This window comes from Delphinus delphis, chromosome 20, assembly GCF_949987515.2.
Source record: "Delphinus delphis chromosome 20, mDelDel1.2, whole genome shotgun sequence".
NCBI classification, from domain to species: domain Eukaryota; kingdom Metazoa; phylum Chordata; class Mammalia; order Artiodactyla; family Delphinidae; genus Delphinus; species Delphinus delphis.
In genome coordinates, this window is record NC_082702.1 from 40,971,651 (window position 1) to 40,991,005 (window position 19,355).

At 51.7% G+C, this 19,355-nt stretch overlaps 1 protein-coding gene across 3 annotated transcripts in view; it reads left to right on the top strand.

The window, feature by feature from the left end:
• Positions 1–18,013, top strand: part of DUS2 (dihydrouridine synthase 2) — a 41,172-nt gene extending 23,159 nt beyond the window's left edge. For 2 of the 3 annotated variants that reach the window (XM_060000369.1, XM_060000370.1), the window contains 11 exons: positions 700–760; positions 3,227–3,274; positions 6,989–7,054; positions 7,232–7,302; positions 9,297–9,383; positions 10,708–10,876; positions 13,327–13,448; positions 14,694–14,843; positions 15,970–16,057; positions 17,127–17,200; positions 17,434–18,013. In XM_060000369.1, the coding sequence (XP_059856352.1) occupies positions 700–760; positions 3,227–3,274; positions 6,989–7,054; positions 7,232–7,302; positions 9,297–9,383; positions 10,708–10,876; positions 13,327–13,448; positions 14,694–14,843; positions 15,970–16,057; positions 17,127–17,200; positions 17,434–17,671 (1,174 nt within the window). In that variant the 3' untranslated portion in view covers positions 17,672–18,013. The remainder of the gene's footprint in view (positions 1–699; positions 761–3,226; positions 3,275–6,988; positions 7,055–7,231; positions 7,303–9,296; positions 9,384–10,707; positions 10,877–13,326; positions 13,449–14,693; positions 14,844–15,969; positions 16,058–17,126; positions 17,201–17,433) is intronic. The other variant, XM_060000371.1, reaches the window with a different exon arrangement.
• Positions 18,014–19,355: the final 1,342 nt, after the last annotated feature.

Here is a 19,355-nt window from a genome sequence, read left to right on the forward strand (position 1 = left end):
ATGTATAAAATGATACCAATAGTACCACCTCCCTCTGGCGTTATAGGGAAAGGTAAATGAAATGATGCATGTAAATGTCTTTGCAGTATGTGGCACGTAGTGAGTGTTTAGTAAGTTGTTAGCTATTGTTATTAATTACAACAAGGGTGAGAAGGAGCTTGGGCAGTCGTTGCTGCTGGTCACAGACTGGTAACTGTGTATGTAGCAGATGATGAGGAAAGGGTCCTTTCTACATCTGAGACTTGTTTGGAGGAAGCCAGCTGTGCAGCCTAGCACGCAAAGACAGTCCTCCACTTCCTCCAGAACCAGTGCTCTGGGAAAGGGCTTTTGTGCTTATGTCACTTTTGTGCATTATGGCTTTCACTACCCAGTTAGAACTGGAACTCTGGGATGGAGTGCAGTGTGGCTGTCATTCGATATTCGAGTTATCTGATACAACTCAGAACTAGCAAAATCCTCTACAACTAGCCCTTCCTACATGTGTGAGCACGTTATGTTCTTCCTCTGGAGCTCTACCCAGGAGGAGAGGCGGTTGCACATTTTAGAGACAGGATTTTTCAGCTTCTGTCTCTGAGGGTTGGTGTGTTTTAGAGGGCCAGGGAACATTAAGAATTTCATGAGCACAGATGCATACCTTTGACTTTATGTCCTACCCTCAAGTTGAATATTTATTATCTTTCCTCCTTCATGTTTTTCCAGAGAAAATGATGTGGCTGGTATCGACGTCAACATGGGCTGTCCTAAAGAGTATTCCACCAAGGTAAACTGATTTTGTTATACTCTTCACAAATATAGGGTGCAGATTAAAGGAGACTGACAAGAGGTGACGACTAAGTACAGTACCTGAGTCTGGACTAGATCCTGTACTAATGGGCAAAATGCTCAAAAGGATATTATTAGATCAACTGGCAAAATTGGAATATAGACCATGGTAGGTTAGCTAAAAATACTGTATCAGTGAAAATATATGAAGTTGATAACTTCTGTGGTTATGTAAGAATATCCATATTCTTAGAAAATACACACTGAAATACTTAGGGGTCAAGGGCTATGATATATGTAATTACCCTCAAATGGTTCAGGAAAAATTTTCAATGTGCACACAAACATATACATATATACATAAATAAATACACACACACACACAGCACTTGTGCCCAAGTAATAAAACAAATGATGTAAATGTTAAAAGAAAGAATAATGTGAACAGGGTTTTGTTTTTTCATGAATAAAAATAGAGGATGCAATACATGTGTCCCCACTGTCATATCAGAAGAGACCAGACAGGACTGCTATGAGCTCAGAGAAAGCAGCAGAAGGGCAGCCCTTAAACTCAGGATCCTGTGGGGAAATGTAGTCCTTGATGAGGAGGTTTGGGACTCTGCAGGCAGAGGGAGTGGCACAAGCAGGGACCCAGAGGCCAATGTGAAGTAGAGGCAGGGAACCTTGATTTGACCAGAGGGTTGGGAAGTGGGTAGTGAAGAGGAAGCAGAGGAACACAGGATTGAAAATCTTGGTTGGGACCAGATTAGCTGAACTTTGATTTTAAATGCCTCTGATCTTTTTCGAACAGAGAAGGCTTGTGATCAGAAACTTAGTTTCTTCCCCCAGGGGAAACCAATGTTACTAGTTGCTTGTGTGTCTTTCCAAATATATTCTATAAATAGAAATACTAATCTGAAAGCCATGTGTCCAGTGTATTCAAGTGGAAAGAGGCCAGAGGTCAGGATACAGATGTCGGAGATGAGTGTTTTGGGTCCACAGGAGAGACCAGGGATGGAGACAAGAGAAGCCAAATTGGAGCAGACTTTGATAAGATTTGGCTGGCAAATGATTGGACTGGGAGTGGGAGGCAGGGTGAGTGGTGGGGGTAGAGGGAGGAAAGACTGGCAGCCAGTCAGAAGAGATACCTCCCAGTGTGCCGTACCAGTACATGCCAGCTGAATATCTGCTCTCTTCTCATGGTTCAAAAACCGAAGTCATATTAAAAAAATTAATTGAATAGTTTTCCCTCCTTCTAAGGAGGGAGAGTTCTTACTCTTTATCCTTTTGAACCTTCAAGATTTTTAATATGTTGCCTATTCTAAAAAGCAAGTTAAGAAGTTAAATAGAAAGGGAGGAAGGAAGGAAATACCAATTGGAAAAGCCATTGTTGTAGAAGGGGCAGTGAGACTGGATTTTAGATCCTGTGATTCAACAAGGAAGGGCTGAATCATGTGTTAGGTGAAGAACAGACGGAGTCAGGGTGAGTGGCCAGGGCTTCCTGAAGGCCTGTAAGGTTTGTATCTGAAGGTAGCCCAGGGCTAGTAGCTCTGTTCTTTTAGTTCTCCTCTGAAATGCAGGCTCAGTCTGCGCTGGTTCTCTCTGGTTCTAATGTGTAGTTCTTAAACATGAAGTTAAACTGTAATAACTGAATTTAAACCTTCAGAGCACATTCCTTGAGCATTCATTAGTACGTAGTCTATATACTTGACAGCATATATTTATTGGATTTGTTTTTCTCCCCTTCACCTCACTCTTAATGGGTTCAGATTTTTAACATTCTCCCCTGCTCCACTTATTAAAGTATTCATACCATTGCCCAGGACTTGGATAATACAGAAAAGTACAAAAAAGAACAATAAAATCACCAGTAATCACACCGTTAAGAGACAGCCCCTGGTGTTAATGCTGAGATTTAAGTGACTCCAGGGGTTGTTGCTTCCATTAGCTAGGGCTTTTGTTAGAGTTTGACATTGGTCTGGGTGCTCAGGAGTGGGCCGGCCATTGTTGCTGGCAGGGGATCAGGGCCTGGACAAGGTTTGGAGGTTGTGTGCCTCTGAGTGGCTTTGCTGGCGGAGGTGGTATCCAAGCAAGTGACGGTAGGATAGGAAGAAGTCGCATTTGATCTCATTTCAAAGGAAGAATGACCCATTGTTTTTTTAAGGGCTTGGCAGATGGTGGGGTTTAGTTTATTAAGGCACTGAGACCCTGGGTAGGAAGTGGGCAGTCCTGAAAAATGATTTTTTAGAACCCACTTCTAGATAGATCTGTGGGTCTTGTTAAGGGGATCAGAGTGCTGGCTCTTAGAATTCATCAAACTGATCCCTGATGTTGTGGGCACAGGCGATTGCCAGTGGACCTTGGTTCCTTGGAGGCAAGTGCTGGGGTACTGCCAGGTTGCCATACCACAGGGAGGAGCCACCCTCCTCCAGCTGTAAGAGCCCCTCTGTGTGCTTTTCCTTAGGGAGGAATGGGAGCTGCCCTGCTATCAGATCCTGACAAGATTGAGAAGGTAAGTCCTGCATGAGCGAAAGCAGAGGTCCTTAAACATGCCTATGAACTAGAGTTGCCTGGAACACCTCCCCTACCCTTCCCCCAAATTTAGAGAATCAGTCACTCCACCTGGGGTCTGGAAATTTTTTCAAAGGCTTTCCAGTGACTTTGACATATAGCCAGGTTCAGAAACCCCTGAGCCAGCCTGCAGTAGCCTTGGAGTTCCTTAAAAGCCCAGGGCTAGGGACATGTCAGTAGAGAGCCAGGGGTCCTGAGGGACTCATTTAGAGCCGCTTCTGTATTGCCTCTCTCCCTTCTGAGAAGATCATGAGAGCATATGCCAGGCTACCTGTGGGTGGTGGGCAGGCTCAGTGGCTGTGTGTGTCAAGATGTAGGGGATTGGCCTCTCCCTGGGGGCTTGATGAGAGCATCAATGGGTGCCCTGCACACTGATAGAGTCCACCATCAGTATGAGAGCAGGCCAGGCCAGGGCCATACAAGGTAAGCTGAAGTTAGTCTCCTCTGATCTCCTTCCCTTGGTGATTCTGGTGGCCAGGTTTATGAGGCCTTAGGGTCAGGTTGATGTTTGCCACCAGTGTTGTGAGCTGCCAGTACATGTGGGAGTGACATCTTCTGCCATACCACATGCACCTTTTACTTTCCTCTCGCAGTTCACCAGCTTTCTCCTTGCTGCTCCCCTTAGCTCCTTTGATTTCCTTTTCATTCTCCATCCCCACTTCCACCTCTGGGCTTTAAGCCTCCTAGTGCCTCCCATAGGCTAGAGCAACTTGGGATAAGGCACCACCATTAAGAGCTGCCACTGCTGTGTCAGCAGCTCAACCCTCTTATTCTTCCAGCCCTACTGTGTCTGGGATCTAGGAAAACTCGTGTGTTTATGGGCTAGGTGCCTCCTCATTTTTCCCGTGTGTGGACAGGCACAGGTAATGACCTCCAGTCAGACACCTCTATGCAGGCTGGAGTGGACGTGGACTACTGTGGATTCCACACTTAGGGAAGGGGCCTCAGTAGCGGGTGGTTTGCTTCACAGCACATACATACAGGCATTTCTGTTATCCTCTGGCGTCCTGGCTTCTCCCACCCATGCTGTTGGCTCTGTCCTCGCTACTGCCCTTCTTTGGGCACATTTCACACGTGAGGCAGCAGAGTTAACACTACCCCTCAGAAGCTCAGTTCATTTCGTTAATTCTCTGGTTGGCAGGGTGGTCGGTTGAGCCAGGTCGGGCTAGTGGACCGGGTTTGCCTTGTGAAAGAGAGGATGCAGGCTTCCACAGTAAAGCCAAATGAGACTCAGGAAGAGTGGGGTGGATTAGCTTCAGGCTCAAATTGTGCTGGCAAACTGGGTGAGCTGGATGAGAGCTTTGTAGGTCCTTCCAGGCTTGGTGTTTTAGGTCCATGGTTCCATCTGTGGGAACATCTCAGGACCACCTTAGAGATTTTTTCAAAATAAGACTGCTTGTTTGGGGGCGATGAAAGTTTTTGGAAATAGATAGTGGTGATGGTTGTATGACATCTTGAGCTAATGCCACTAAATTATACACTTAGAAATGGTTAAGACAGACAATTGTATGTTATATATGTTTTACCACAATAATAATTTTTTAAAAAGGATGCTATCTATTGAGAATTCTGCGTATTCTTGGGGTAGACAGAGGCAGGGAGAGGGTATCAGTCTTTTGAAAAAGCTTCCCAGGTGACTCTGGTGTACCCTCCCTGGATTAAGAACCTCAGTTTAAGACTCTATATCAGTAATAGCCTCTCTCTGACCCCTGCCCCACATTCCCTGGGCCGCCGGCTGCTCAGGGCATCCCCTTGTGTGCACTGCACTTGGGCCATGGCTAACAATCAGCAGGGCCAGGACTTGAGCTCAGTTCTCACTGATTCCCAGGCCTGTGCTTTCCTGTCCTCCTCCCTGCCCCCTCCCCAACAACCAGGGGAGCCAAAGTCTGCTTTTCCTGAGTCAACCAGTGGATCTGGGGAGATGTGCCCAGATACGGGCCCGTCTCAGGTCCTTTTCCCCCACAGACTTTTCACGCCACAGAGACATGGGGTGTGGCTTGGATCTGGGAGAGTTGGGTCCAGGAGAGGTTCTGCTAGAGTCTGACCAAAAGACAGACTCTATTTGCCCTTTCCTCTCAGTGTGACTTTTGCAAAGGGCTAGGACTTTTCGTTACTAGTTTCCTTCCTGGTCCTGAACATGCACGTGAAATGAACAGAAAATGAACTGAAGAAGGTGCTTAGAGTTGCTTGGATAAAATACACCAAGAGGAAGTTCTGCAAAACAGAGAACTGGGTCAAACCAGCTGATGTTGCTTAAATCACCAGACATCAGAGGATTCTGAGTCAGCACTTGCAAAGGAACCCTCCGGAGATTTTATTGTCAGCTTGAAGGACAGGACTAGAGTGGGAAATTTTATTGTGTATCTTGATGGATCTGGCAGTCCCTCTTCCTCCCTTAAAGGGTAGGTGCCCCTTTAAGCCCTGCCAGAGTCACCCTAGGACCTCAGGCCCAGTCAGCCTCCTGGGGCAGCACCTGGGGACTGTTCCTTCCTGTCAGTCTCTGGCAGTTGTGCCTGGGCCAGCAGGCCCTGTCTTGCCCATGATCTGTCCTATCAGTCCAGGCTCTTGGTCTAATGTCTCCTGGAGGGGCCTGCCTTAGCCTGTCCCTGAGAGAAAGGCCTCCTTCACTGGTTCTTGTGACCCGGCTCTCTGCTGCCCCCACCTGTCTAGAACCAGACTGGCAGCTGCTGCCTGGATGTCCCCTCTGCTCTGCTGGACAGGGATCCAGTTTCTTGGAAGAGGGCTCTTGGCATCACCTTCCCCCTAGCTTGCCTCGCCCAAAATTTTTGATGAGGGAAGAAGATAAAGATAGCAAGGTCACAGACATGCAGTGTCATCTACACCTTTCTTGATGTCTGACTCTTTGTCTGGACTTGCTACTTCCCTGACACTTTCCTGTGTGACTTTCTTGATCTTTATTTGGAGTCCTTTGCAATTACTGTGCAAAATAAACACTTTAAAATATGTTGACTATGCTGTCTTTTCCTTTGCCAGTTTCATTCCTGTATATCTGACTCCCCTAAAGAGAGGGGGTACCTGAGGACAGGGCCCAGGACCTGCTCAAACTTTCCTGCTCACTCACTTGGCAGATCCTGGAACAGCACTCAGGAAACATGCCTTCAATCAGGAATGGAGCTGTGAGCCATGTGTTCTCAACCAGGGTTAGGCCTCAGAATCATTTTGTGGAGGGAATGTGTTGGGCAGAGTCTTTTGAAATCACATATTCCTAAGCCCTGTCCCTAGAGACTCATTCAGGAAAGATGAGGTGGAATCTAAGATTCTGTATTTCTTAGGCTCTCCAGGTGATTCTGATGTTTGCCCTGGCAAAGGATCACTGTGTTCTGTACAAGCATGCATGCAGATCCATTCATGCATTCATTCACTCATTCGTTCATTTACCAAATATATGTATACTGCTAGGTACCAGGCAAGGGGCTGCTGGTGCTGGGGCTCTAGCAGAGAAAGAGGTGAACTCCTTCCCTCATGGAGCTTCCATGTATATGCGTGCAACAGACGCATTCACATGGACACGTACATGGACATAAACATGTCCATGCCACTGGGCCGCACAGGTCTGGAGCAGAATTCATTAGTACAAGCAGTTGTGGTGTTTGTTCCAGAAGAGGCAGATGCTCTTGTACTCTCCCCACTGCAGATCCTCAGCACTCTTGTTAAAGGGACACAGAGACCTGTGACCTGCAAGATTCGCATCCTGCCATCGGTAAAGATCTTACATCTGAAGGTCCATTTTCTCTGGGGATGCTGATTTGGGGGTGTGAATGATTCTTGTGGGGCTGAGTTATGTTTGGAGGAGGGGGTAGAGCTGAGCCCACTTTAGGAGCTGGCAGCTGCTCCCTCTGTGGCTTCAGTAAACACCCTGTGTGGTCCTGTCCCTCAGCTGGAAGATACCCTGAGCCTTGTTAAGCGGATAGAGAGGACCGGCATTGCAGCCATCGCGGTTCATGGGAGGTGAGTGGTTGCCTTACTAGTGACTGACTTGCAAGGAGGACCCTAGCCATCTTAATGATTCTTCACCAGACCCCAGGTGACTACCAGCTTCTCTTCTAGATACACAGCCTAGCTCTGCATAGCTCATTGATATCCCCTAAGTTCAGAGGGCAGTCAAACTCTTTATGGGGGTTGCATTTTTCTTTGTTTCATTCATTGAGCATCTACTGGTGGTAGGCACTACACCGAGCTTTAGAGATACAGAGAGACCAATGGGAAGGAGAAACACCCCTACCCTCAAGACGTGTAAATGGTAGAGAATGAGTGATTTGCTCAAAATTATATCACGTAGCCAGGAAGTGGTGGAATTAGAACTCTGACTCTGAATCTCATTTTCTTTACACTACATTCAGCAATAGCTCCTCCCTTGAATGACCCCAGGCAGATTGCTGTTCTTTTAAAGGCACTGCCTCTTTTGTCTGCCCTTGTTGGACTGCCAGCTGTCACAGTGACCACTTTAAACAGTCCTTGAATCTGCTGTCTACTGAGAGCTGAGGTATTGCTGAAGGCTACCCTTGGTTTCCCAGTCGAACTCGCTCCCCGTATCCAGGATGTACTTTTGTACAGAATCCCAGGTCAGCAAACTTTGGTCAGGGTGACCTCTCTTTTGAGTGGTGTTCCTTTTGAGTTCAGGGGTCTTGTAGGAATAGTGCATTTTTTGCTGGTTCTATCTATTACAGCATTTTCAGAGAAGGGAACCCAGAACTCCAACACATAAAAACAGAAAAGCAGAGCTGTGCGTGTTGAAGCCAGCAGGGGATGGTGAAAGGCCACACACGCGTACACACAGGCCCCTCCTGGAGGCAGCAGGCTCTGGGCTCAGACTGCCTGGTTTCAAATCCCAGGTCTGGGTTCAAATCCCAGGTCTGCTGCTTGTTGGCTGTGTATCCTTGGACAAGTCATTTAACCTCTCTGAGCACCACAGTCCTCATTTGGAAATTAAGATAATTTCTGCTTGATAGGGTTGTCACGAGGCTTTTATGAGATTGTGAATATACAGCCTTGGCACAGTGCCTGGCATAGAGTGTTTTCTGAATAAATAAAGCTATTCCTTTTTCCCAGTATTTGGAAACACTAGGAAGACAGATTTGGGTGAGTTTAAAGAGGGACTTTCTGGCCATCAAATTTGTTAAAGATGGGCTAGAATTGGGCTGCTGGGGGAGCAGGGAGGTGGAGGTGGAGGCTGGGTTGATAGGGCTTTCTAAGGCCCTGTGGCCCCTGACACTTTTGTTGAAGAGTATAGCAGAGGGACACATGCAGATAGGACCTGGGCAAGGGCTTTCTGGTCGACCACCTCTCTGGCTTGTCCCTGTGCACAGCTCAAGTTAGGGCTTACCTTAGCATCCCTAAGACTCACTCACTCATACACAAGACCTTCTTGCAGTTGACCTTGGATGCAGGGGCCCTGGGTTGTGGTCTTGCCTCCCCTGTGGCTCTTTGTGACAGCCATGGTCTGTGGCCTGCTCTGGTTGCTGGGCCTACCCTGTGCCAGGTGCCTCTCCCCAGGATCAGCTGCCCAACTTGGCCTCAGCACACGCAGCTGTGTGGGAGTGGCCAGTCTGAGTGGCGGCAGCTGTTCCCAGTCCCTCTGGGAGGGCAAGACCGGGACAGTAGGGGTTGCATTCTTAAGGCACCGTCCCTCATCTCTGGCAGAAATGAGGGGTAGCTGGGGAGTGGCAGTGTGACCACCCACATCGGCTTCCTGCAGCCATGCCTCACCTGCAGACCTTTGAGAGCTGGACTTGCCTTCTCAGCATGGACCTGTTCTGCTGCTGCCCGGCACAACAGAGGTCAGGGAGAGCCGTCCCCTGTAGCCCAGAGCCCTGTCCCTGCTGGCCACATGGCCTTCCTGAGGTTCAGCAAGGAGGACAGTAGGATTTGGCTGACATAACCCGGTGCTAAGTGTGACGTGACCTTTGGCACTCAGTCCCCAGCCCCATCTCTTTATCTCCAAGGAAGCGGGAGGAGCGACCTCAGCACCCTGTCAGCTGTGAAGCCATCAAAGCCGTCGCCGAAACCCTCTCCATTCCTGTCATAGCCAAGTAAGCCTCCCTTCTTCCTCGTTTATTTTTTTATGCCTCACTTCACTCAGAAGGGATTTGAACTGACAAATAGAAAATAGAATGCGATAGCATCAAAAAATGACTGTAAGAGAAAAGAAAAAAAGGGTGTGACAAAAATGAACTTGGCAGTGAGGCTGAGAAGGGCCCATTGTGTCCTTTGGCCTCTGGTGAGTGGCTGATGTAGGTATGCAGTAGACAGGGGCCCAGGACATTCCGATGCACGGGTTGAGGTGGGAGTGTTTAGGGAGAGCAAGAGAGTGGCTGCTGAAGCAGCCCCAGGGGAAGGTGACATCACACCCAGAGTTAGGGGTGTAGGGTGTAGGGTGAGGCGTCTCAAGCCAGAGCACAGAGAGCCATGGCTCAGGAGCATGAGGCAGGTCACAGACCAAAGCCCAGATGAGCATCCCGGACAGTGACAGGACCAGAACCTAGACTGGCAGGTGTGAGGTACCGATGACCAGCCCAAAGGCTTAGCAGTAAGACAGCAGTGTCCTGTTGCCACTGGGGAGCTGGCCTGTGTGGGCCAGTCGGGAGTCCGGCTCAACCCTGATGGCAGGTTGGGAACAGAGAAGTTCTGAAGCCCTAAAGCCCTGAGAAAAGGCATGCCTGACTGGAGGGAGGGACGGGGGAGCTAAGGGTGGGGTGGTCCCCAGGGCAAGGGGTGTTAGGGGTGTCTTGGAGAGAGGGTAGGGCTACTCAAGACCCTGGACCCTGTTGCTGCTGTTGCCACCTGAGGGGGGTTCCCCCACCCCCATTTTCACACACAGTGCTGTCTCTGGCCTGAGGCTGCTGCCTGGCTCCTAATGGAACAGACAAAGAGCAGTTTCCAAGGGGCTGCAGGGTGGCTGAAAGGGAAATTGCAACCAAACCGGGCCTCCTTCCTTCCTCTCATGACCACCACTGCGTCTGTTCCCTCTCTAGGGTTTTGACCCAGCCGTCAGTGGGCATATAGGTGCCCCAGCCTGGGGGTTTTCCTGTGATCCCTGTATCCACGTACAGACCCCGCCCTTCGGATGTGGGCCGGCTTTAGCCACTGTTCGGGAGGAGGGGGAAGGAAGGTAAACGCTCTGGAGTACCTCTTAAGTGCCAGGCACGGTTTGGACTGCTTTATTTTGTTATCTCACTTGGTGCTCCTGACCCCACAGTGGGGTGTGTGTTATAATCTCCAGTGTCCCAAAGCTCTCATAGCTGAAGGACTTGGCCAAAGCCACACACTGAATAAGTGGCAGATTTAGGAGTTGCCTTTTTCTGAAATTGCTTGTACAAGGATGGGGATACCCCTCACCCCACTGTTGCTTTTCAGTGGAGGATCTCACGACCACATCCAAGGATATTTGGATATAGAGGACTTTCGACAAGCCACGGCAGCCTCTTCAGTGATGGTGGCCCGAGCGGCCATGTGGAACCCATCCATCTTCCTCAAGGAGGGTCCACGACCCTTGGAGGAGGTCATGCAGAAGTACATCAGATACGTATGTCTATGCACTTTTTCAAAACAAACATTTCTCACTGTCTGCCACATTGCTGCAGAAAGTGCTTTGGGTGAGCCCCCAGCCCCCAGCAGCTCTCCTTTTCTTTTCTTTTTTAAAAAATTTATTATTTATTTATTTATTTATTTTTGGCTGCGTTGGGTCTTCGTTGCTGTGTGCGGGCTTTCTCTAGTTGCGGCGAGCGGGGGCTACTCTTCGTTGCGGTGCGCAGGCTTCTCATTGCGGTGGCTTCTCTTGTTGCAGAGCGTGGGCTCTAGGTGCGCGGGCTTTAGTAGTTGTGGCTCACAGACTCAGTAGTTGTGGCTTGCAGGCTCTAGAGCGCAGGCTCAGTAGTTGTGGCGCACGGGCTTAGTTGCTCCGTGGCATGTGGGATCTTCCCGGACCAGGGCTCAAACCTGTGTCCCCTGCATTGGCAGGCAGATTCTTAACCACTGTTTCACCAAGGAAGTCCCTCTCCTTTTCTTTTTAGTGTAGCATAGCATTGGGTTTCCCTGGCTGCAATGTGAAGAGCAGGGTGCTGGGGAGGCATGGCCCTATCATTGCCCCCTTCTAAAGCTTTCAAGGTGTGAGGATCATAGCAAGGGCTTCTGGATCCAGGATGCTGTTGCGGCCCCAAACACATGATATCTTTCTCTTAGTCTCTGTCACCCCCTGCCCCCCTACACATACACACGCATGCACAATGACAGTGGTGTCTGGGTCACTCATGCCAGTGGGTTGGCACCAGAGGAGCCACAGCCAGGAGGAGCCATTGTAGCTGTTGTGAGGACAGATTCTCTCCGTAAAGACGTGTCAACTGGTCGTCAGTCATAGTCACTTCTAAAAGTCTTCTCTTGCTAATTCCTAGAATGCTTTAGCCTCTGACTTAGGAAATAGCCTAACTTTGACCCTCTCCTCAGGTAATAGCTTTTTCTTCTCACCCGGGGTTTGATGGTAGTACCCGGGCATTTCCCTGTAAAGGAGGTTTTTGACACCTGCACTATTTCCTTGGCACTGCCCCGGCACCCTGTGAGACTCTGACCAGCTGTGCATGTCTGTCGGCAAAGATAGTGAGTGGTCCTCAAATTCCTCAGTGAGTTGGGCCTGAGCAGAGAGTGCAGCCCTCACCCTGAGCAGACTTCCACCCTCCTCTTCAGTCCTGGAGCTCCTACCCACCTGGGGGGTCAGGAGCTTCTCAGATCCTCAGGCTGCCATGGGCAGTTGTGGCTGCCATGACATGTGGGTGTCCCCAGGGCTGTGCAAGCTGGGGGTGGTCAGAGGCCCTGAGGCCTGTGCCCAGAGCTGGGCAGCCTCTGTTCTGGAGCCTCTTCTGCTTGATGCTGCAGCCTTCATCCTCTTGGTTCTGGGTGTCCTCTTGGGCAGGTTGGCTCTCCAATGGCCTGGGTCAACCAGAGGCAAGGGGGGCTTAGCTCAGTCTAGGTCGGCCAGTTGGCAGGTCTGTGGCAGGGAAGGCACGTTTAGTAGTGGTGCCAAGCTTGCTCACTGGCTGAAAGGTGATGTTATCCTTCCTTCTCAGCCTGTCCCTTGGCAACTCCTCAAGGGGGTGTGTTGGGCCAGAGAAAGGGAGCAGCTTTCAAGCATAGGCAGGGCTGCTTCTGGTCCAGCCAGGTGCCTTCTGTCCCAAACAAGCTGAATCAAGGCCTTGCTGCTGGCCGTGGCTTACCCATGTATCCCTTCTTTGTCCTGAACATGTGGTCGCACCTCCAAGGCACTGAAGACATAGGCCTTGCTGGAGGTATTAGAAGATTTGATAGGGGGCGAGACGGGGAGAGGGTTCTGGGGGGCTGAGGCACCCTTTACCCACTGCTCTCCTGCCTGCCTCAGCCAGGCCGACTTCCACTGGGTATCCCTGGGCAGTTGTCTGGCCTCCCTGAGCCTGCATTTCCCAGTCTGAGTAGTGGTAACTACTTGTTTAGCTCAATGAAGTGACAAGTAACATGTGCAAACATGCTTGGTCAATGGTGCTGGGCTTTTCCCATGTTGGGAGAAATTGGAGACAGGCTGTTTAAGATGTGGGAGGGGCAGGCACTCACCATGGTTATAAGGAGTAGAAGAATCTCACCCCTGTCCCGGGGCTGGTCCTGCCACACCAGAACTTGGCTGTTCCCCACTCCCTGCCTTGGAAGATGCTCGGCAACAGGTCCTCTGTGGTAGCTGATGCAGGAGGAGCTCCAGGCGCATGTGGACCTTAGTCAGGCTGTCCAGTGGAGTGTGCTCCTGACTGTGGGTCTCAGTTGTGACCCCCAAGCATTGTGCCACTAACTAGAGGAGTAGATCGCCAAGATGGAGAGGGCTCTTTTATGGGGTCACACTGCCTCGGCTGCAGGCCCCTCTGATGCCCCCTTGGAGCCCCTTTTCCTGCCATCAGAGCAGAGCTCAGGCCTCAGAGCCTGCCTGGGCAGCAGGGGGGCTCATGGCAGTTCTTCTCTCAGGCTGTGCAGTATGACAACCACTACACCAACACCAAGTACTGCTTGTGCCAGATGCTACGAGAACAGCTGGAGTCGCCCCAGGGGAGGTTGCTCCATGCCGCCCAGTCTTCCCAGGAAATTTGGTGAGAGGGGCAATGGGCTGTTCATCTGTCCTTGCAGACATTACCCAGACTTGACCCTGAGCCCTAAGCTGACTCTACGAGGGGACCCAGGACACAGCTTCTGGAGGTGGATGTGCTGGAGTGGGGAGGTGGTACAGCTTTGCCTCACAGAAGGGGGTACTTTCAAATCTTTAGAACTTGCCATCCCTGGACTGATCTCAGCAGCAGAATTTCGGGAACTAGTGCACTAGTAGGATGGAGGAAGGTGAGGGCTGGGCTTGGGAATCCCTGGGGAGGAAGGGGCTTTCCTGGTAACAGATCTGTCACATGCCAGGCCACCAAGATCCAATGGTTAGGAGAGTTGGGGTTGTAGAATGGAGCCCCTGGCCTGAGCCGGCACCCACACCCCATCCCTTTGCAGTCTGAGAGGCCACCCCTTGATCCTCTAGATCTGGTAGAGCTACAGCTCAGGTGGTTGACATTTGGGGCCCCTCACAACCTGGTCTAGTGCCTGTTCCCACAGCTCTCTGTCTGCCTGTGCTTGTACAGGGTCTCCTGCCTGAATGCTGTCTCCCCCGCACATTAGCTCTCTATACTCTCCTTCCTCCAGAGAAGCCTTTCTGGACTAGGCTTCCCTCAGGCAGCCATCTTCATGAATGTCCTCCAGCCCTTAAAATGCTTCCTAGAGGGAAGAGCCTTGCCTGAACCTTCCTCCTCACCCTGGGCTTGTGGTATTCATTCTGTCCCTAGCCCATGTAGCTTAACCAGCTCGACCCAAGTATCTTGTGAACTCAAGAGGATAACTCTCAAGAGTATCACTTTGTAGCTCTGGCTGGTACCTCAGTTTAGGCTTGGCCTGTGTGTGGTCAGGCCTCCGTGTCTTCCTCCCACGGGCCTGCATGAGGACAAGGCTGTGCATACCCCCAGCGCTTGGTCAGTATAGCTCAACTCACTCACTGCTGGCTAGGGACACCTGCCTGTGTGTTCCTCCTCAGAAGAGAGGCTGCAGGTGGCCTTTGGAATCTACTCCACCCAGCCCAGCCTGCCCTCCAGTGCTCATGCTCAGGGACCTGCATTCATTCTCCATCTGTCAGTTCAGGCTGATCACAGGGGTGTGTAGAAAGCACCTTCTGATGGCTAGGCCCTGGTGGTGTTTGGGTATATGTGGGGGGCATTTCTCAGTCGTGGGGCCCTGGGCTCCTGCAGTAGTTTCCTGAATGCTGGCTCCACTAAGGGGCTTCCCCTACTCTGCTTGTCCCTTCATAGTGAGGCCTTTGGCCTTGGTGCCTTCTATGAGGAGACCACACGAGAGCTGGATGCCCGGCGGGCCAAACTCTTGGCCAGGAGCCCAGAGGAGGTGGAGGAGCCAGCTGAAGATACCTCTGGTATCATTAAGATGGCTGTCAAGTTTGACCGGTAGGTCTCCAGCTTGGCCTCAGCTTGGGCCAGGGCCAGTGTCCTCAGGTCTGACTGGGCCAGCAAGCTGGCTGCCGTCCATGGTTAATGCCAAGCTTAGGGACCACACATCTCCTTGGTTTGGATGCTTGTTCTCAGTTTTCAGCAACCCAAAGAAGGCACTTTGGAGAAGACAGTCGCTGAAAGCCCAGGCAGTGCTGTCAGGGTTGCGCATGCTTTCCCAAGGGTGACTAAACTATACCTTTTTCCTGACCCACCCCTTCCCACAACTCAGGCTGGGGAGACTTGTCCCCTCTGTTCCTCAAAGTCTGTGTTTTCTCCTTGGCCCTCAGGAATTAGCTGCCTGCAGGGAGCTCCAGAATAGCAGCAGGACCTGAACCCTCACCTGGCTAAGCAGCCTACCCTCACTGCCCCTCGCTAGCCCTGTGGTGCCCTCTCTAGGCAGAAATAGCCTCAGGCCAATTATTGCCTCAGACTGTGACTCAGCTTTGAATGGGGCCCTCATCCTTGTCTCTGTGATCTGGAATCTGAACCTTTCTGGGGTCCCCAGGGCCAGACCAGGAGTTAGTCTTGTCTGGCAGAGTCTTGGGAGGAGGGATGTAGGCACAGCTGTTGGGCAGTCATATCCAGGGAGAGCTCCTGGTGGGAAGCTAGAACATGGCCTGACTCTGAAACTGGAGTCCACTGTGCCCAAGGCAGCAGCAGATCACCCTGACACTTGGTGGACATAATCAGGGTGGGCCCTGAGCTAGATCCTGAGACCACTGTATGGCCACCTGTGTCCCCACTCCCACCCACTCCCTCCTGATATTGTCTTGAGAGGCAAATTGTACCTTCCTTCTTGGCTGTTGAAGGCTGTTTTCCAGGCTGGAGCTCAGAGTGCTGGAGTTCACTTCCCATTCCAATTCCCCAAACAACTGAAGCCCATCTTCCCTTTAGGTAGAATTGAGGCCCCAAGCCACTGGTGGGACAGAAATGGGAGCTCAAGGGAATAGGTGCAGGAGTCCGAAGGCAGGAGTTTGCTGTCTCAGTTCCTGCAGCTCCTACCAGGAACTGAGTAGGGCCCCTGCTGAGGAATGGAGTTCTCATGGTAGGTGGGCCCTGACACCTTTCCCTCCTTCCCTAGGAGAGCATACTCACCCCAGATCACCCCCAAGATGTGCCTGCTGGAGTGGTGCCGGAGGGAGAAGTTGGCACAGCCTGTGTATGAAACGGTGAGTTCCTGCCTGTGGCCTGCCCTGCATCCAGCCCACAGCACTCCCACAGCTAGTGCCACCACCCCCAGTCCACCCACGGCTCGTACGTGCACTCCAGACTGCTTGGCTGGAGCCTGGCTTTGCCTTCTTTGCCTTCTAGCTCCTTCCCTTTGACAGTGGACCTGTTGTCTAGTTCTGGTCACTTTCATAAAACTGAACTAGAGGCCTAAGTAAGAGGCTGCTTCAGCCAGTCCCTTCCAGTGGCATTGCTTAGGCAGGAGAGACTTCTCTGGAGAGGGCCAATTGGCTTAGGAAGGATGCTCAAACCTAAAAGTTAGACTGACATGTTTTTGGACCAGGCCTCAGCCAATGGGGCACAGAATTGGGCCCCATGTCTGGGGCCCCTCAGGGGAAACTTTGAGATGGTCTTGCTTCACTTTCTTTGGTCCCCATGGCCTGTTTAGGTTGCCTAGTCTCTTTTGGACTGGCCTTCTGACCTCCAAGCTTGTATCTTCTGGGCCTTGGGTTCCCTTCTGCCAGAGTGACTTTTCCAAAACGAATTTGCTTCTGTCCCCCTTGCTCACGTCCTCATCAGCTCCTCAGCACCTTTGGGATCAAGCCCTACTACCTCAGCCCAGAGCATGAGACCCCCATGTGTCTTTCTGCTTCAGGTCACATCCACTCAGCTCTCTGTCCGCCACATCACCTGGTCGCTCTGCCAGGTGTACCTTCTTTGCCCCAGTCCTTGTCCCCTCTCACCGCTTTGCCATCTGGTGAACTCCTTCTCATTTTGGGGGACCTGGCCCACCCAGATGTCAGTAGGAGGAAGCTCCATAGTCACATGCAGCTAAGGGCTCTGACGGACCTTTGCTTAGGTCCATGACAGAACTCCTGACACACTGGGATGTCACTGACTGTTTGTGTATCTACGTTTCTTCCCTGGAAGATGCACTAGGCACTTCTGCTGGGGAGGAGCGTGTGATACGGGTAGCCTTCATTTGATTTAGGTGGGAAGTACTTCCCTCCAGGGCTTGGCCCTCTTGCTCTCATGCAGCCATCCCTGTTTCCTTTTCTCTCTCTGTACCAGGTTCAACGGCCCCTGGATCGCCTCTTCTGTTCTGTTGTCACTGTTGCTGAACAAAAGTACCAGTCCACCTTGTGGTGAGTTTCCTTATCAGTGGGCATGAGGCTTGCAACAGGGCCTGATCCTCGCATTGGCCTGGGAGGGTTAGGGGGATGGTGTACCTGGGCAGTGGCATCCCTGGGTGATGACCCCTTCCCTAGTTTTGTCAGAATCTCTGCCAAGGGCGTGTAGAGTCAGGCCTCCCAGACTCTAGTCCTGTAACCAGTCTGCCTGTCTCCCTGCCTTATTGCCCCATGCCTCATCTGCCTAGGGACAAGTCCAAGAAACTGGCGGAGCAGGCTGCAGCCATCGTCTGTCTGCGGAGCCAGGGCCTCCCTGAGGGTCGGCTGCGTGAGGAGGGTCCCTCCTTGCACAAGCGCAAGCGGGAGGCCCCTGACCAAGACACTGGGGACCCCAGAGCTCAGGAGCCAGTCCTGCCTGGGGAGCTGTGCAAGAAGCCCTTTTTAGCCTTGGCAAGTGGTAAAGAGAGCCCCCTGGAAGGCTGGTGACTCCCGTCCCTACCCTGGTCAGCCCCTCCCTGGGCCTGGCCCTAGGATGGCTATGGGTGCAGAGCATCAGCCAGGTGCCACTGGACAATTTGCTGCCAGTGCTGACAGGAATTACGAGGTTCTGGCCTGGGCCAGCAGCCTGGAGCACAGGCCAAGGGATCCTCAGAGTGCCCATCTCCTTTGGTGGGTCTGAGTAGCAGAGCCAAGTTCCCAGTGACCTCAGTATTTTCTTTGAAAACAGGAGCTTTTCAGGTGGCACCTCCCCAACCTGACATTGGTACAGTGCAATAAAGACCCTTCACCCTTACCCATGGCTGGTTGCTTCAGCCTGGCACCTTTACACATGGACAGATGTCCTGGCATAATTATTCTGCTTCCACCCTCTGTGCAGAGCTGGGGCTTTCTAAAACATTTCTCCTACCCATCCTTACGAGTCTAGATGGAGGTGGTGGGTTGGTTATCACCTTTAATGCTCACTGGACTTGAGTTGAGCCAGGAAAGTCCAAGAAGCCCATTCTCCTGATGGTAAACCTGAGGTACTGGCCGTCAGTTGGCTTTCCTGATGAGAGGTGATATGGAGTCTGGGGGAACGATTAGGGTATCTGGTGCGCTAGTAAGGGACCAGCTCAGGTGAGGCGGGGTGCTGGGTCTGACCCCAGCTAGAGCTCAGACCTGTGAGGTGTCTGCTCTGAGCAGAGGACACTGGAGACTGCTGATGGCAGCAATTTGGGGCCCTTGTGATTGCCCGCCCATGCCACTGCCCACCCCCCCCTTCCCCCCCCACCATCCCGTTCGGGCCGGAAGGAAGTGGCAGATTCTCTTTAATTTCCTTCTGGCAGTGAGAAGCAAACAAACAGCTACCACATCTTATGGGGCCTCCCCCCACCGCCACCGCCCACTTACTGGGAGGGGCGTTCTGACCAAAGGTCCCTGCCCAGCACCGCCTCTGCTTCCTCAGCTGTAAACATGCTGCTTTTCCTCCCCTTTTCAAAGCTCTGTGAGGAGGGGGGGATTCCCCTCTGGGTCAAGGCCTTGTTTCTCCCATCTACTCAGGGTCAGGCCCCTGTGCCAGTCAGTACCTCCAGCCCTGATGACCTGAATCAGGGGTTGGGCAGGTAAGGCCCCTGTCTCAGTCCCGGAGCAGCCCCTCCATGCACCCATACTTGCTCTTCTGTTTGCAGATAAGGATACCAATACCAGTGGCCTCCCAGAGCCCATCACTCTTTGACCTTGGGCAAGTCACTTCTAGTTCTTGCTGGGCCCAAGGGCCCTTCTCTGAGTGGGATCAGCTGTTCTCTTCCTGCTCGAGGCTGGCTGGAGGATAGTCTCGCCCTATGATAGCGGCACTGTGCAGCTAATGGGGTCACTCCATACCGAGGCTGCCCTAACTAACTTCCCAGACCAGTGCTTCCAGAGAAGGAGCCCCACCCAGGAGAGAGACTGAGGCTTGGTTCAGTCTCAGCCATCAAACTTTAGGCACAATTTATTTGATTTTTCTTACAAAAAACTGTTTCAGTCAAAATGCCCCCTTTGCCTTTCCTCATACCCCAACTGGAACAGGACAGACAGATTGGCCCCAGTGGACCCCTCAGGCATCCTGAGCTAGTCAGAACTTGTGGGAGGACCCTGTGTGGGCCAGGTACCAAGTCTTAAGATCCACTTCCCTGTTGGGGTTGGGCTCTGT